The following is a 13,838-nucleotide window of genomic DNA, read 5'->3' as shown; positions in this document are numbered from 1 at the left end:
CACCGGAGGCGGGTAACCGTCAGCTGGAGTACCGGACACCGGAGGCGGGTAACCGTCAGCTGCCTTTGTTTGCTGCCGTGTTGATGTTCCGGTTCTGTGACCTTTGACCGGAACTTCCGCCTATCAGCGGCCGGACAAAAACCTTCCCGGAGTTGATGAATCCGCCGTTTCTCTTCAAAATGCAGCCGAAGATAAAGTAGGTCCTTTGAAACAGGTCGAACCGAGGCTCCGCAGAGACACACGGTCCGTTAAAACATCCGTTAGTTTCTGTAGTTTCATAAAATCACCGAAACCGTTTCAAGTTACATAAAAACACAGCAACTTCCGCTGAGTGGAAGCCAAAATAAAAGCTTCATGAGTGTCAAGTCAGCGTTTTGAAGCTTCCTGTGACCAAACGTCAATATTTGTCCTCCTCCTTTAAACAAATGTGCGTTTTGGGGAGTTTTACCCCGAACTCCATAATATTTAATTATACACTGTGTACTTGTTAAAGACAAAAATGTCAACATTTAAAATTAGATTCTAAACGACATTTCAGATTTCTAAATGGCGGATGCGTTTTTACAAGAGCTAACTGCTAAACAGAAGCCGTCCAGAGCTGCTAAAGTCAAACTTTAAAAGTTGTTGAAATGAATAATAATCAGCAGTAAAACCAGGAAGATTCACTGTGAGGACAACACACAATTTATCACTTTAGCTTCACGTGGTGCAGTATTTCATTAACTAAAACATTATCCTGTCTTAGCTAGCTAGCTGGCTAACATGTAGGCAGCTAGCTGTTGTCTGTCTTATTAAATGTACATGAAGCACTTTGATCAGCTGGACTCATTTTAAAAGGTGCTATTAAATAAATAGATTTAATCATAGACTGTATATAAACATATACAGAGTCTATGGATTTGATATGTGACAGAAGCTAACTTTAGCTTCTTTCATTCCACAAGCTAACATGAACATTAACTTAAAAATAGCTCCCCATTTTGATCTGTTGATGTGAAAATATGAAATAACAGTTATTATACCAGAACGCCCCCAGGTGTAGTCTGGCACAGTTCCCTTCATAGGAGTCCTGGTCTTTGTCCAAGGTGGAGAACTTCTGTCCATTGTGAATAATCAGGGCGTCTCCTGCAGAGAGAAGGTGTTCAGTATTTGTCCAGTTACCTTCGACTGAAGTTGAGGAATGTTGCTGGTTCAGAACCAGTAAAGACAGTCTGACCCACCTGCCCCTCCGTTGATGAATCCAGACACATGAAGCCTGTATCCGTTGGATTCTGACTCGATGGAGAACGAGGAGTACTGAGCGAACACCTTGTTCCCACTGAAGTCCTCCATGTCCATCAACAGCTCGTACCTCTTCCTCAAAGTGAGCTGGAAGAGATTCTCAAGGCCTGAAAACACAGAAACATCTTCAGACCTTCATGGCTGCACATCCAGGAAGTCACTTCACAAACCTGCCGATGGGTTTAAAAGATGTTTTATCTTTTATTAAATGTAAAAAATCAGAGAAATTACACTGTTTGACTGTCAGAAACGGTATAAAGAGAAAGAACCAATAAACTTTCAGGATTCTGAAGGAGCAAATCATGTCTGATGTGCAGTTCTGTCAGGAAAAATAACCAGATGTCAAATAACTACAGTTATATTTCACCAAAATGACAAAAATGAAACATTTTCTACTTCCTGGTTCTGATTCTCCAGGACTGACTCAGCTGTGACCAACAGGGAAACATTCAGGAAACAGGAAAACCAAAGCTACTGGAGCCGTAAAATAAATGCAGCATGGCTCACAAACAGTGAACAGAGGAGCAAGTTGCTGGAGACACATTCAGCATGGTGGAACATCTTTCTACAGCTGATGAGCAGAGTAGAGAGGAAAAGTCTGGAAACATGGAGATAGAAAAACATCTAGAGCAGGGGTATTCAACTAAAATTCAAGGAGGGCCAGTCAGAGAAAATGTATTAAAGCAAAGGTCCGGAACATCATAAAGTCTAACTTCAATTAGTGCGTTATATGATGATGTAACCTAGAAGTTTTATTAGCGTGTGCATGTAATCAATAACTGACCATCAAATCAAATAAATTCAGTACGGTTCAAAAACATTTTGACAACATTAACAAATAACTTTTGATATAGCCATACATCTTAAAATTAAGCACAGAACTTGAAAAAGTAATGACTAAACAACCTGAACCAGCTTATATACATCTTTAACAATACCTAAATCTCAAAAAATGTAAACAATTGAACACTTTTACATTTTTTTCCTGTCTTGTTACTCCCCTTATATCCCCTGCTGCTTAATGGGAGAACTGAGCTGCAGTTTGCCCTGCCAGTATTTTTTGAATTGTGTATTTTGAATTGTGGTCTGAATGGTGTCAGGGTCGTTCTCAAACACATTTGGAGCTCATTGGTCAGTCTGGAACCATATTCAGTTTTGATTATGTTCATAGTTGAGAAAGGTGCCTCCAGCTGTATGTTGAGCCAAACATGGTCAGCATGTGCAGGGCTATTTCCCTCTCAGTGTCGCTTTATTCATTGTCCTTTTTTGTCTGTCCCTCACCTCTCAACTGTTTTCTGAACGCAGAACTGTGATGTTTAGCAGCTACAATGCAGAGACTTCATTGGCTGAGTAGCGTCACGTGGGATGGCTGAACTCGTACGTAATTGGTCTGTGTGTTTCCTGAGCTGCTAACTAATGCCGTAAACACTGGGAAAGCTGTGCCGGTAAAACAGAAGCGACCAGTCAAATTTAAAATCCCGTTACAGTTTACTGATTACAAGTCCGGTCCGCCAGTTAGTGACCCCTGATCTAGAGGATGAGGAGACAACATTAGTTCAGAGTTTAACATCTGTGCTGTTCATATCGACATCAATAAATCTAGAGAAACATCAGGATATCTACTGAAGCCATGCAAAGCTGGACCTTCAGACTGTGAAAGTTTTCATAGAGGAAAATGATCCCCAGTGAGGAACCCTGCTTGGGGCTGACAGGGTTCTGTCTGGACTCTCACCCAGCCAATGCTCTCCAGCAGCGGAACCGAAGCCCGTCTGGTAGTGGGTCTGAGGCCTGTAGAAGTTCACCGAGCCATCCAGCCTCCTCTGGAATTTTTTTATTTTAAGTTCTGCATGCTAATGTCTCATTGTTCTCTGAAATGAAAGCATAGAACAAATAAACAAATAAAGCTTAAAAAATCAGTTTTGAAACCAAAATGTCTTCTAACCTTTTGACTCCTCTGGCAGATGTAACAGCTGAACTCACTCATTCTTTCCTCAATAGAAATCAAATATTCGTCATAAAGTTCTTCCAGCTCCGTAGCAGAAGTTCCCATAAATGTGTCGTTCTTGTAGGTTCTTTGCTTTCACTCTTCTGTCCAGTTCATCCAAACCAGCTCCATGGGTTTTAAGACTGTGCTGCCACTCCATGTTTGCAACCATCTGGTTCTTTGTTCCTAAAGTAGTTCTGGCAGACCTTGGATTGATGTTCTGGGTCATTATCTGCTGTAGGATGAACCCCAACTAGAACATACCAGAGGCTACTGCATGGCACTGCAGAATGGAGGTCCTCCACAGAACTCTGTTACTGATGAATGTTAATCTCTCAGTTCAGTTCTGAGTTCATATCTCTGGTCTTTGCTTCAGACCGTTTTTAACAGCTTCTGTTCATTCTACTGAGAAAAGTTTAGAGTAACGTTACTGAGGTCTACCCTCCATCACACTGGACCACAGAGGGACCGATAGCTACTTTCTGCTGCTATTTAGTGTAAAACAGAAGTGTTTTCTCTACAACAGTGTCAGGACAGATAACTGTGGAGCTCATGCTAACACTAATGATACATTAGAATAAAAAGAATAAACTTTGTGTGTTTTTGTGGTATCTTTTTGTGTTTTTGTTATAACTGCATGCTTTTGTGGTAACTGTGTGTTTTTGTGGTAACTTTGTGTGTTTTGTGGTTACTCTGTGTGTGCTTTTGTGGTATCTTTGTGTGTTTTTGTGGTAACTTTGTGTGTTTTTGTGTTAACTGTCTGTTTTTGTACTTTACAGTGAAATGTTCAGAGCAGCTGTTTCCAGATGATCCAGATGTTGTTGGTGGAGTCTCTCTACTCACTGCTGCTATGAAGTTTAAGCTCAGGTAGGTTGTGTGTCCTCCTGGTCTCATTGTGTGACTAGAGGGTGTTAGTTTTCAGTCATGATTTGATGAATGATCTGCATTTACTGACTTGAAAACTAAGCAAGATGAGTCCAAAAAAAGCCTAGAAACCTTCCAGAAGATGAAGTTGAGGAGTTTCCAGAAGTCTCTCCGGTCCTTCAGCGTGTTTCAGAGTAGATGTTGTGTTCAGGGCTGCTGTGGTCGTAAATGGAGGTTTGCTGTGAACACAACCTTAGATTTAATGCAGGTTTCTGGTTTCCACCATCTCTCCTGAGGGATGAGTCATGCTGGTGCTGTCCGAGGCGTCAGTGAAGGCATCACTGTCATCAGTTTCGTTTCTTCATCCTGCTCTGAACAGAACGTTCAGGTCCTGCTGCTTCACATCTGTTCAGTTCCACCTGAAGACCACCATGAGGTGAGTCTGTTTCCTTCAGAAAGCGGAGTTCAGATCAGATCCGTCTGCACAGAAACAGGAGGAACTTTGTTTCATCCAGGTGTGTTTCTACAGAGCAGGTGACTGACATGTCAGAACAAGAACCAGCTTCATGTTCAACAACAACAGGATCCAGAGGTTCAGGTTCTCAGATTAATGTCTGTAATATTCTGACCAGCAGTAGATTCAGTCTGTATTTATTTTACAACGATTAGGACCTGTTTTCTGGTGGTTTCTGTTGTGTTGTTTTGTGTTGCTTTGTGTCTGTTTGTGTTGTTTTTGTGTTGTTTTTTGTGTCATTTTATGGTGTTTTCTGTGGTATTTTCTGTTGTTTTGTGGTGTTTTTGCGTTGTTTTTTGTGTTGTTTTATAGTGTTTTGTGTTTTTTGTGTGTTGTTTAGTGATATTTTCTGGTGTTTTGTGTTGTTTTGTGTTTTTTTGCATTGTTATGTGTTGTTTTGTGTTGTTTTTGTGTTGTTTTGTGGGTTTTTGTGGTGTTTTCTGGTGCTTTGTGGTGTTTATAACCCTCCCAGAACTCTTTAAAACATCCCTGAAATGAACTGAAACTTGTCAGAGACGACTCGCAGGTCTTCAGAGCGTGAAGAACCTCCAAAGTTCCAGTTCTTTCTGCTAAAGGTTCTGGTTCTGTTAAGTTCTTGTTCCGTGCTGCAGCCAGTCAAATCCAGATGATCGACTGGCTCCAGATGATCAATAAGGAACACGTTAATGATTTCCACCGTGCTCTCTGACGCAGCGATGTAGCTGAGGAGCTGCGCTGCAGGCTGCAGCAGCTGCAGAGTTGCTTCACTTGGAGTCTGAAGGAGGAGGACCTGCAGCTGGACGACCTCAACAGGCAGCTGCAGCACGACATCCACCTGCAGCTGGGCCAGAGAGGAGCCACCGCTCACTACTGCCGCCTGCTGGCTTATGTCAGGTAAAGACACACAACAGCAGACAACAACACACAAAAAACACACAAAGCAACACAAGAAACCCACAAAAAACAGACAAAAGAACCACACAAAACAACACTAAACACAAAAAACAACATCGCCACGTATCTGCTCCAGCACCGCTAAACTTTATTTAACTTTTTGCACGACATTCACCATGTCGTGTCCTGGTCATATCAGATATGACAGAGACACACTGGTGAATATTGGTTTATCACCATAGTCTCTGATTTTTACTGTCGATGCGTCCTGGCCTAGCGAGATCCTGCGGGGGCTCTCAAACAACTGGCAGCATAACAGGCCCCGGGGGAAATGAGCCGGCATTAGGAACAGGCTGAGGCTGCGAGCACACCGACCACCGCTACCTGGTATCCTGCTCGCGAACGTCCAGTCCCTGGACAACAAGCTGGACGAGCTCAGAGGCAGGATACGGTACCAGAGGGACACCAGAGACTGCAACATCATCTGCCTCACAGAGACATGGCTGGCCCCCACCGTCCCGGACCACGCCGTTCCACCAGCGGAGTTCTTCACGGTTCACCGTATGGACAGAACGGCTGAGTCGGAAAAGTCTAGGGGTGGGAGGGTCTGTCTCATGACCAACCACAACTGGTGCAGAGATGTTGCTTATCTCTCAAAGTCCTGCTCACCAAACCTGGAACTTTTAACCATCAAATGTCATCATCATCATTGCCACTCCGTCTCGTTCCCTCAGGTCCTCCTCCTCCCTTCACCTCTCTTTACCTTCTGCCCTCCTCAGCACCATGGGGAGCAGAGCTTTCAGCTGCTCTGCTCCCCAACTCTGGAATTCTCTCCCACCAGACATCCGTAACATTGTTTCTTTACCCCAGTTTAAGTCAAGACTCAAAACTCATCTGTTTAAATCCGCATACTCATTGTAATTTCATTGTTTCTTTTAACTGTTGTGTTACTTTTGTCTGCTGTTTTGTTTTATTTATTTTATTGTGTTTTATCCTCTGTAAAGTGACCTTGGGTGTTTTGAAAGGCGCTGCTAAATAAAATGTATTATTATTATTATTATTATTATTCAAATGTTGGCCTTTCTACCTCCGTCATTCTCAGTGCCGTCTACATTCACCCTCAGGCGGACATGGACGCTGCATTAGCCGAGCTACATGAGGCTATCTCCAGCTACCAGGCTAACCACAGGGAAGCTGCCCTCATCATGGCCGGGGATTTTAACAGTGCCAACCTGATGAAGGTGATGCCAGAACTTCACCAGCACATCACCTTCCCCACTAGAGGAGACCGAACTTTGGACTGCTGGTATTCTCCCTTCAGAGACGGCTATGCAGCAAAGACTCAACCACCACTGGGCAGGTCAGACCACGCCTCTGTCCTCCTTCTGCCCAGGTACAAGCAGCGGCTGAAGCGAACAACCCCGGCGGACAGAGAAGTGATGGGTTGGTCTGACCAATCAGAGGCCGCCCTGCAGGACGCCTTGGAGACAGCCAACTGGGAACTGTTCCAGCTCTGGTGATGACATCAGCGTGTTTACGGAGACGGTTGTGGGATTTATTGGGAAACTAGTGGAGGACACTATCCCCAATAGAACCATCGAGGAGTTTCCCAACCAGAAGCCGTGGATGAATAAAGGCATCCGTGACGCTCTGAAGTCCTGCACCGCCGCCTACAACACAGGATTCGCCACCGGAGACATAGGACCTTACCGGGCCGCAGAGCCATGAGGGAGGCCAAACAGAGGTACAGGGAGAAGCTGGAGTCACAGCTGCAGCAGAGGAACACCAGGGGACTATGGCAGGGACTAAGAACTGTGACAGACTATAAAGCAACACTGATGCCCATAGTGAGTGCTGACATCTCTCTGGCCGACCAACTCAACATCTTTTATGCTTCGAGGCTCCCAGCAGAGAGGTGTGCATCCTGCCCGGCCGAGAGGAAGAGATGCACCGTGACGGAGCATGACGTGAGGCTGATGTTTAAATGCATGAATACCAAGAAGGCTGCAAGACCTGACGGTATAACAGGCCGTGTCCTGAAAGCCTGTGCCAACCAGCTAGCAACCAGCTCACTCTCCCAGTGCATCATCCCCAGGTGCTTCAAGCAGTCCATCAAAACACAAAATACAACACACAACAACACAAAACAACACAAAAAGCAACACAAAAAACAACAAAACATCACAAAACACAGAAAGCAACACATAACAACACAAAAAGCAACACGAGACAACACAAAAAACAACACACAGCAACACAAAAAGCAACACAAAGCAACACAAAACAACACAAAAAACAACAAAACATCACAAAACAGAAAGCAACACATAACACAAAAAACAACAAAACATCACTAAACAACACAAAAAACAACACACAACAACACAACATGTAACACAAAACACCACAAAGCAGCACAAACAGACAAACTGACACAACGCTGTCCTCAGGTATCTCCAGGGGCGACCACAGGAGGCGCTGGCTCTCCTCAGCCAATCAGAGGACAGGACCAGGGAGTGTTACGGCGATGACAGCGAGCGACGACTCATCGTGACGTACGGAGACATGGCCTGGATACACTATCACCATGGAGACCAGAAACAGGCGGAGAGCTACTGTAGCAGAGTCCAACACATACTGGTATACACACACACACACAGACACACACACAGTGTGAATGAATCTTTCTGGAAACAGCTGGTGTATCCATAAAGGTGGATGATGTCACCAGGTGTGTGTGTGCGCGTGTGTGTGTGTGTGTGTGTGTGTGTGTGTGTGTGTGTGTGTGTGTGTGTGTGTGTGTGTGTGTGTGTGTGTGCAGGTGAAGCATCCCTCCGGTTCCTCTGAGCTCCTCCCGGAGGTGTTGGGGGAGAAGGGCTGGACGTTACTCAAGTTCTCCAAGTCCTTGTACCCTGCAGCCATCGAGTGTTTCCGTGGCGCCCTGCTGCTGCAGCCCGACCACTGGGAGTGGAACACGGGTCTGGCCATCGCTCTGTACCGCACGGAACCACACCCGGTCCGGTTCTCCTGCCACGCCCTCTGTCTGTCTGTTCTAAACAGAACATGATAAAACTGGCCTGTTCTCATTCTTCTGTTTTAGAACCCAAAAAACACAAACAAGAAGTTTACATTTTTAGTTTTCTTAATTTTAAACAAGAGGACTGCACAGTGGTGTAGTGGTTAGCACTTTCGCCTTGCAGCGAGAAGATCCCTGGTTCACGTCCCAGCTTTCCCGGGATCTTTCTGCATGGAGTTTGCATGTTCTCCCTGTGCATGCGTGGGTTCTCTCCGGGTACTCCGGCTTCCTCCCACAGTCCAAAAATATGCTGAGGTTAATTGATCATTCTAAATTGCCCGTAGGTGTGAATGTGAGAGTGATTGTTTGTCTCTGTATGTAGCCCTGTGACAGACTGGTGACCTGTCTAGGGTGTCCCCTGCCTTCACCTGAGTCAGCTGGGATAGACTCCAGCCCCCCCCATGACCCTAGTGAGGATTAAGCGGTGTATAGATAATGGATGGATGGATGGATAATTTTGAACAGCAAATGAAAAAAAATGTTTTTCTTTCTTGGTTCAAAACTGAAAAACAAAAACTGTTTCATGTTTTTTTTGGATCCATTTTTATTTGTTTTAAACATCAAAACTAAAAACTAAAACTGGTTTTGTTTCCCTGTTTGCTTGAACAGAGCAGCTCCCTCATTTCTTGGTTTATTGATGAGGATGTGATCAATATAACTGATCTGATCTGCAGGCCGTTCTTGGAACACCTCCCGAAGAGTCCCTGGCCACCAAGCAGCTCCGCCGAGCCCTAAAGTTCAGCCCTGATGACGGCGTCCTGCTGGCCCTGCTGGCTCTGAAGCTGGTGCAGCAACACAAATACCACGAGGCAGAAGCTCTGGTGGAGCGAGCGCTGGTCGGACCCGACGATGACCAAGTCATCCGCTACGTAGCCAAATACTTACGAATGCAGGTACTTTTTAGACAGTACCTGTACTTTACAAAGAACAAGGGTGGAATTACAGTCTGGTTCTGCTGGATGAATCTGGTTCTGCTGGATGAATCTGGTCCCACTGGATTTATCTGGTCCGGCTGGGTCAGGGTGATCATGCTGTATCTGGGTGGGATGTGATGTAGGTGGGGTGGTAGGAGATGGAGTGGTAAATGTGTTAGATCTCCTTTAAATGTCTTTGTGTTCCAGGATCAGCTCGATCAGTCCATTGATCTGCTGCACAGAGCACTGAAGGGCAGAAGCCAGTCAGCTTTCATCCACCACCAGCTGGGTCTGTGTTACCTGAGGAAGAAGAAGAACCTTCTGTCCAACAAGCCTAAACCTGAAAAAGGTACTGTACTGTAGTACTACTACACTGTACTACATTATAGTACTACTGCTGTCTAGGTGCCCAAACAGACCGTGTACTTCAGTGAGTAAAATGGTATCATCTGATACAGCAGAACAAACAGCTGATGACTGAACTGTTTGAGAAACTCAGAGTTTCTGTTCATCAGCTTCCGGTTCTGGTTCTTCAGAGGCTCAGTTTATCTGGTTCTGGTTGTGGTTCTTCAGAGGTTCAGCAGTGGAGGCGCCTCAGTATTCATCACCTGGAGGAGGCGATCCGGCTGAAGAACGGGCTGAAGAGTGCCAAGGCTGACCTGGCTCTGCAGTACGCTGAGGAGTCGGACATGAAGAGGTACTACAACACGTACTCCCAGCCGGTACTGCAGTAAAAGTACTCCACACATTTCTACGTTCATTAAGTGACTGTTTGGTTCTGAACTCATTTAAATTGTGCCAGTTTCCCAGAGATCAAAGAAAGTCTAAGAACCAAACCTCAGAATCACCAAACTGTGTTTAAATCAGAGAAAGTGTTCAAAAGTACCGACGTCCTCACGGTGAGTTTGACTGATCCGGTCACTTCCTGTGTTTCAGGTTCAGATCACTTCGGACACGTTTTCAGTCATAACCAGCTCCAACCCAGTGGAGGAGCTCAGGTCATTTTGGAAAACATCTAAATTCTGTTTTTCATCTCTTACAGATTGCGTTGTGGACGGGTATAGGTCAGTCTGGACATGTTGGAGCACTTTAACTGATTTTAGACAAGTTCAGTTTAGTCAGCTTTAACTGATTCGGGACAAGTTCTAACACAAAAAATACAGAACTTCTTTCAATCTGTTGGAGGAGCTTCTGTTTCTGTTGTGTTTCAGAGCCCAGGAGATGTTTGATGATGTTCTCCAGGAGCTGGAGGAGGAATCCCCCAGCATCCGTCAGTCTATGAGTCGCTGCTACGCTGAGTTCTGTCACTACCACAGCATCCAGAAGGACGTCGCCATCTCCTTCTACAAGAAGGTACCAGACCCTGGTGGACTCCTCATTTAGGTTGTTCAGACAATCATTCTGGAAATGTTGAGTCATTTTGGGCTAATTATTGTTAATTCTGAACTATTTTTGGATGACTTTGAGTCATTTTATAAGAATTTTTCGACAGGTTTAAAGTCAGTTTGGACAGTTTTTAGCAAAGTTTGGACAGTCCTCAGTCCCTTTGGACAGGTCTGAGGGATTTTGGTCAATCTAAACTCATTTTACAAAATTTTAAATCAAGATTTGAGGCATCTTGGACAAATTATCAGTCTCTTGAGCCAGGTATCAAGTCATTTTGGACAATTACTAATTTTGGAAGTCATTTTGGAACTTCATTAAGTCATTTTGGACCTTTGTTCAGTCATTTTGGACCTTCAGTACATCATTTTGAACCTCCTTTAAGTCATGTTAGACCTTCTTTAAGTCATATTGGACCTTCTTTAAGTCATTTTGGACCAGTTTTAGTGTCTTTCAGGTCTGAGTCTCTGCCTGAAGACTGGCATGTTACATGTTTGTCCCTCTGCTGTGTCTGACAGGCTCTGGAGTTCAGCACCAACACATCAGACGGGAAACACTGTGCAAAGGTTGGTGTTGCTTTAATCTGCTCCCAGAAAAAAAAGCTTCCTCAGAGCTCCATCACCAAGTGAAGAACCTCGTTATTTAGGGACAGGATGTGGTTCCTTTAAGGTCCTTGATGCTTATCGGAGTTCTTTGGTTCTTTGGCAGCCAACAACATCAGAAAATCCAAGCCCCAAATACCGAAAGTGTTCTACTGGAAAGAACCCAGAGGAGGTTCTTAGATGTCCAGCGTAGTCATGTTCTCCAGCTGTCAGATCCTTCAGGATTTCTAGATCTTTAGTCTGGAGCCACAAATTCATTCATTTTAAGCTGCCCAGAATAATTTGATTTGAAACACTCATATAACCATTTATTTCCTTAAGAACCGTTTAAAAGAGGTTCTTTACAGAACCAGGTGGTTTTCCTGAAAATGGGTCTTTAAAACAACTTTATTTTTGACAAAGTTCTTTGGAGTTTAATATATGGTTTATAAAGGAGCTGATTTTGGATGGTTCCTTTAATGAATCATTTAATGATAGAACTCTTTAAGGAACCTATTTTTTTTATTAAGGTTCTTTAATTAACTATTAAATAACCTATTTTTGCTGAATTTCCTTGAAGCCCAAATAAGCCAATTTTGATGGTTCTTTGAGCGGTTATTTCAATAACTGTTTGAAGAAATGGTTCTTTAAGGAACTTACCTTTTCTAAGGTTCTTTAATTAGGTACTGCTTGAAACAGTTCTTTGAAGAACCCTCAAAGGTACCTCAAAGAACCTATTTTTACTGAATATCCTTCAAGCCTAAATGAGCCAATTTTGATGGTTCTTTGAGGGATTCTTTTAAAAACTGTTTGAAGAAATGGTTCTTTAAGGAACTTATTTCTTCTAAGGTTCCTCAAAGAACCTATTTTTGCTGAGGTTTTTTTGAAGCACTTGTCATGGTGCCTTAAAGAACTGGTTTTGATGGTTCTTTCTGGCACCTTTGTTTTTTTTTTTTTTTTTTAAAGAACTATTTGCAGAAATGGTTCTTTAAAGATCCCCTTCTTGGAAGCTTCAATGTGGAACTAAAACTGGTTCTTTTGTTGCGTCACAGTGGAAAGTAGTTTTTGGTTCTAGTTGGCGCCTCTCTGTTTTTGAACAATCACTGATCCTAAAGAACCCAGCTGAGAACTGAAGCTATGACCCAGTAAACGGGTTCTAACCTCCAGACGTTCCTCTACAGAAGCTGAAGCTGATGGCGGAGCGCCGTCTCAGGAACAACCCGGCAGACGGCGCCTCCTACGGCATTCTGGGATACGTGGCCCGAGCCGAGGGCGACTACAAGCGGGCGGCGGGATTCTACGAGGACGCTCTGGAGAGAGAACCCGAGAACACTGAGTTCCTGTCGGTTCTGTGTGAACTCCGTCTGCAGCTGTACTGAGTCACAACCAAAAAACAACACAACAAGAACATACACGAAACGTAGCAAGAACCTCTGATATAAACGAGCAAATCCTTTAAATAAACACAACTGTTAGGAGAAAGGGTTCAGGTTAGAATGTGTGATGAGAACCCTGAGTCTGAGGAAGACCACGGTTCTGGGTGAAAGCCCAGCAGCTCACTGACCTTTTAGTCAAGTTTGGCCTCATTTTGGTCCATTTTGAATTCATTCTAGACGTGTTTGAAATCATTTTAGACAATTTTAATGGTCTTCAAACAGCTTTCAAATGTTTTCATAGAAAGTTTCGCTCATTTTGTTCATTTTTATCTTGTGTTAGACAGTTTTGTTCAGCGGAGTTCAGACGGCTACTAAATAAATCATCTGAGAGCATCACGTTTTCACATCAGTCTCTGAAATGTTTGTTACATCAAATTGTTGATATTTGAAAAGACGTTGTGGAAATATTTCCTTCTGAACTTAACCAATGAGTCCTGTGTTACTGAAATAAAGAGAACCAAGAAAAGAACCGTCTTCAAGTGTGTTTTTGGTTGCAGAAGGTCAGTCGTCCTCCAGAAGGCAGGCAGAACTAAGAGGACAGAAACAAGGAAAACTCTCTCAGATCACAAAACGGAATCAAAATAAATGGAACAAACAACATGGAACAAACAACACGGAGCCAAACAACACGGAACAAACAACACAGAAACAAACAACACGGAACAAACAACATGGAACCAAACAACACGGAACAAACAACACGGAACCAAACAACAGAACAAAACAGTCTCAGTGAAAATGAAAACAAACTTCAGCTTCATGTCAAAATCCCCTCATTGAACTACAGGAAGTATTAAAGATAAAAAGCTGAAATGTTCTGTTATTTCTCAGAACCTGGAATAATTGACAGCAGATCAAACACAGCAGTGATAAAGTCTCTAAACCAGGTTTACGTCTACAAACTGAGATCTGAACATGACAAATACGGCCAT

General features: G+C 43.7%; 3 protein-coding genes across 10 annotated transcripts in view; 1 reads left to right on the top strand and 2 right to left on the bottom strand.

The window, feature by feature from the left end:
• Positions 1–13,838, bottom strand: part of nudt13 (nudix (nucleoside diphosphate linked moiety X)-type motif 13) — a 73,109-nt gene that overhangs the window by 30,657 nt on the left and 28,614 nt on the right. The gene's annotated exons all lie outside the window — the stretch shown is intronic.
• LOC111585453 (microfibril-associated glycoprotein 4-like) lies at positions 113–3,265 on the bottom strand. Its single transcript, XM_055004542.1, has 4 exons — positions 3,224–3,265; positions 3,014–3,101; positions 1,221–1,388; positions 113–1,125 (listed from the first exon to the last, which is right to left on the bottom strand). The coding sequence occupies exons 1-4, from the start codon at positions 3,263–3,265 to the stop codon at positions 962–964; spliced, it is 462 nt and encodes a 153-aa protein (XP_054860517.1). The 3' UTR covers positions 113–961.
• Positions 4,285–13,375, top strand: LOC111585454 (interferon-induced protein with tetratricopeptide repeats 5-like). 4 transcript variants are annotated; one of them, XM_023294949.3, is made up of 10 exons: positions 4,285–4,565; positions 5,337–5,516; positions 7,967–8,156; positions 8,338–8,532; positions 9,267–9,485; positions 9,714–9,855; positions 10,080–10,203; positions 10,670–10,859; positions 11,408–11,455; positions 12,652–13,375. In XM_023294949.3, exons 1-10 carry the CDS (start codon positions 4,435–4,437, stop codon positions 12,847–12,849), a joined length of 1,617 nt encoding a protein of 538 aa, XP_023150717.2. In that variant the 5' UTR covers positions 4,285–4,434; the 3' UTR covers positions 12,850–13,375. The 4 variants fall into 4 exon arrangements, with proteins under 4 accessions (XP_023150717.2, XP_035797253.2, XP_035797250.2 ...); XM_035941357.2 differs by lacking the exons at positions 4,285–4,565; positions 5,337–5,516 and adding an exon at positions 7,048–7,611; XM_035941358.2 differs by lacking the exons at positions 4,285–4,565; positions 5,337–5,516 and adding an exon at positions 7,078–7,611 and having other exon boundaries at positions 10,718–10,859.

Source organism: Amphiprion ocellaris, chromosome 18 (assembly GCF_022539595.1).
Source record: "Amphiprion ocellaris isolate individual 3 ecotype Okinawa chromosome 18, ASM2253959v1, whole genome shotgun sequence".
In the NCBI taxonomy this organism is placed as follows: domain Eukaryota; kingdom Metazoa; phylum Chordata; class Actinopteri; family Pomacentridae; genus Amphiprion; species Amphiprion ocellaris.
The sequence above is the reverse complement of the archived record's forward strand: the minus strand, read 5'-3'. Positions and strand labels throughout refer to the sequence as shown.

Coding starts and splice junctions, on each gene's coding strand:
- LOC111585453 (XM_055004542.1), bottom strand. CDS start 3,265: ATGAGTGAGTTCAGCTGTTACATCTGCCAGAGGAGTCAAAAG. Junction 1,389..3,013: donor TGCTGGAGAGCATTGGCTGG/GTGAGAGTCCAG, acceptor CTGTGTTTTCAG/GCCTTGAGAATCTCTTCCAG. Junction 1,126..1,220: donor ATTCATCAACGGAGGGGCAG/GTGGGTCAGACT, acceptor TTCTCTCTGCAG/GAGACGCCCTGATTATTCAC.
- LOC111585454 (XM_035941357.2), top strand. CDS start 7,241: ATGAGGGAGGCCAAACAGAGGTACAGGGAGAAGCTGGAGTCACAGCTG. Junction 10,860..11,407: donor CCATCTCCTTCTACAAGAAG/GTACCAGACCCT, acceptor TGTGTCTGACAG/GCTCTGGAGTTCAGCACCAA. Junction 11,456..12,651: donor ACGGGAAACACTGTGCAAAG/GTTGGTGTTGCT, acceptor GTTCCTCTACAG/AAGCTGAAGCTGATGGCGGA.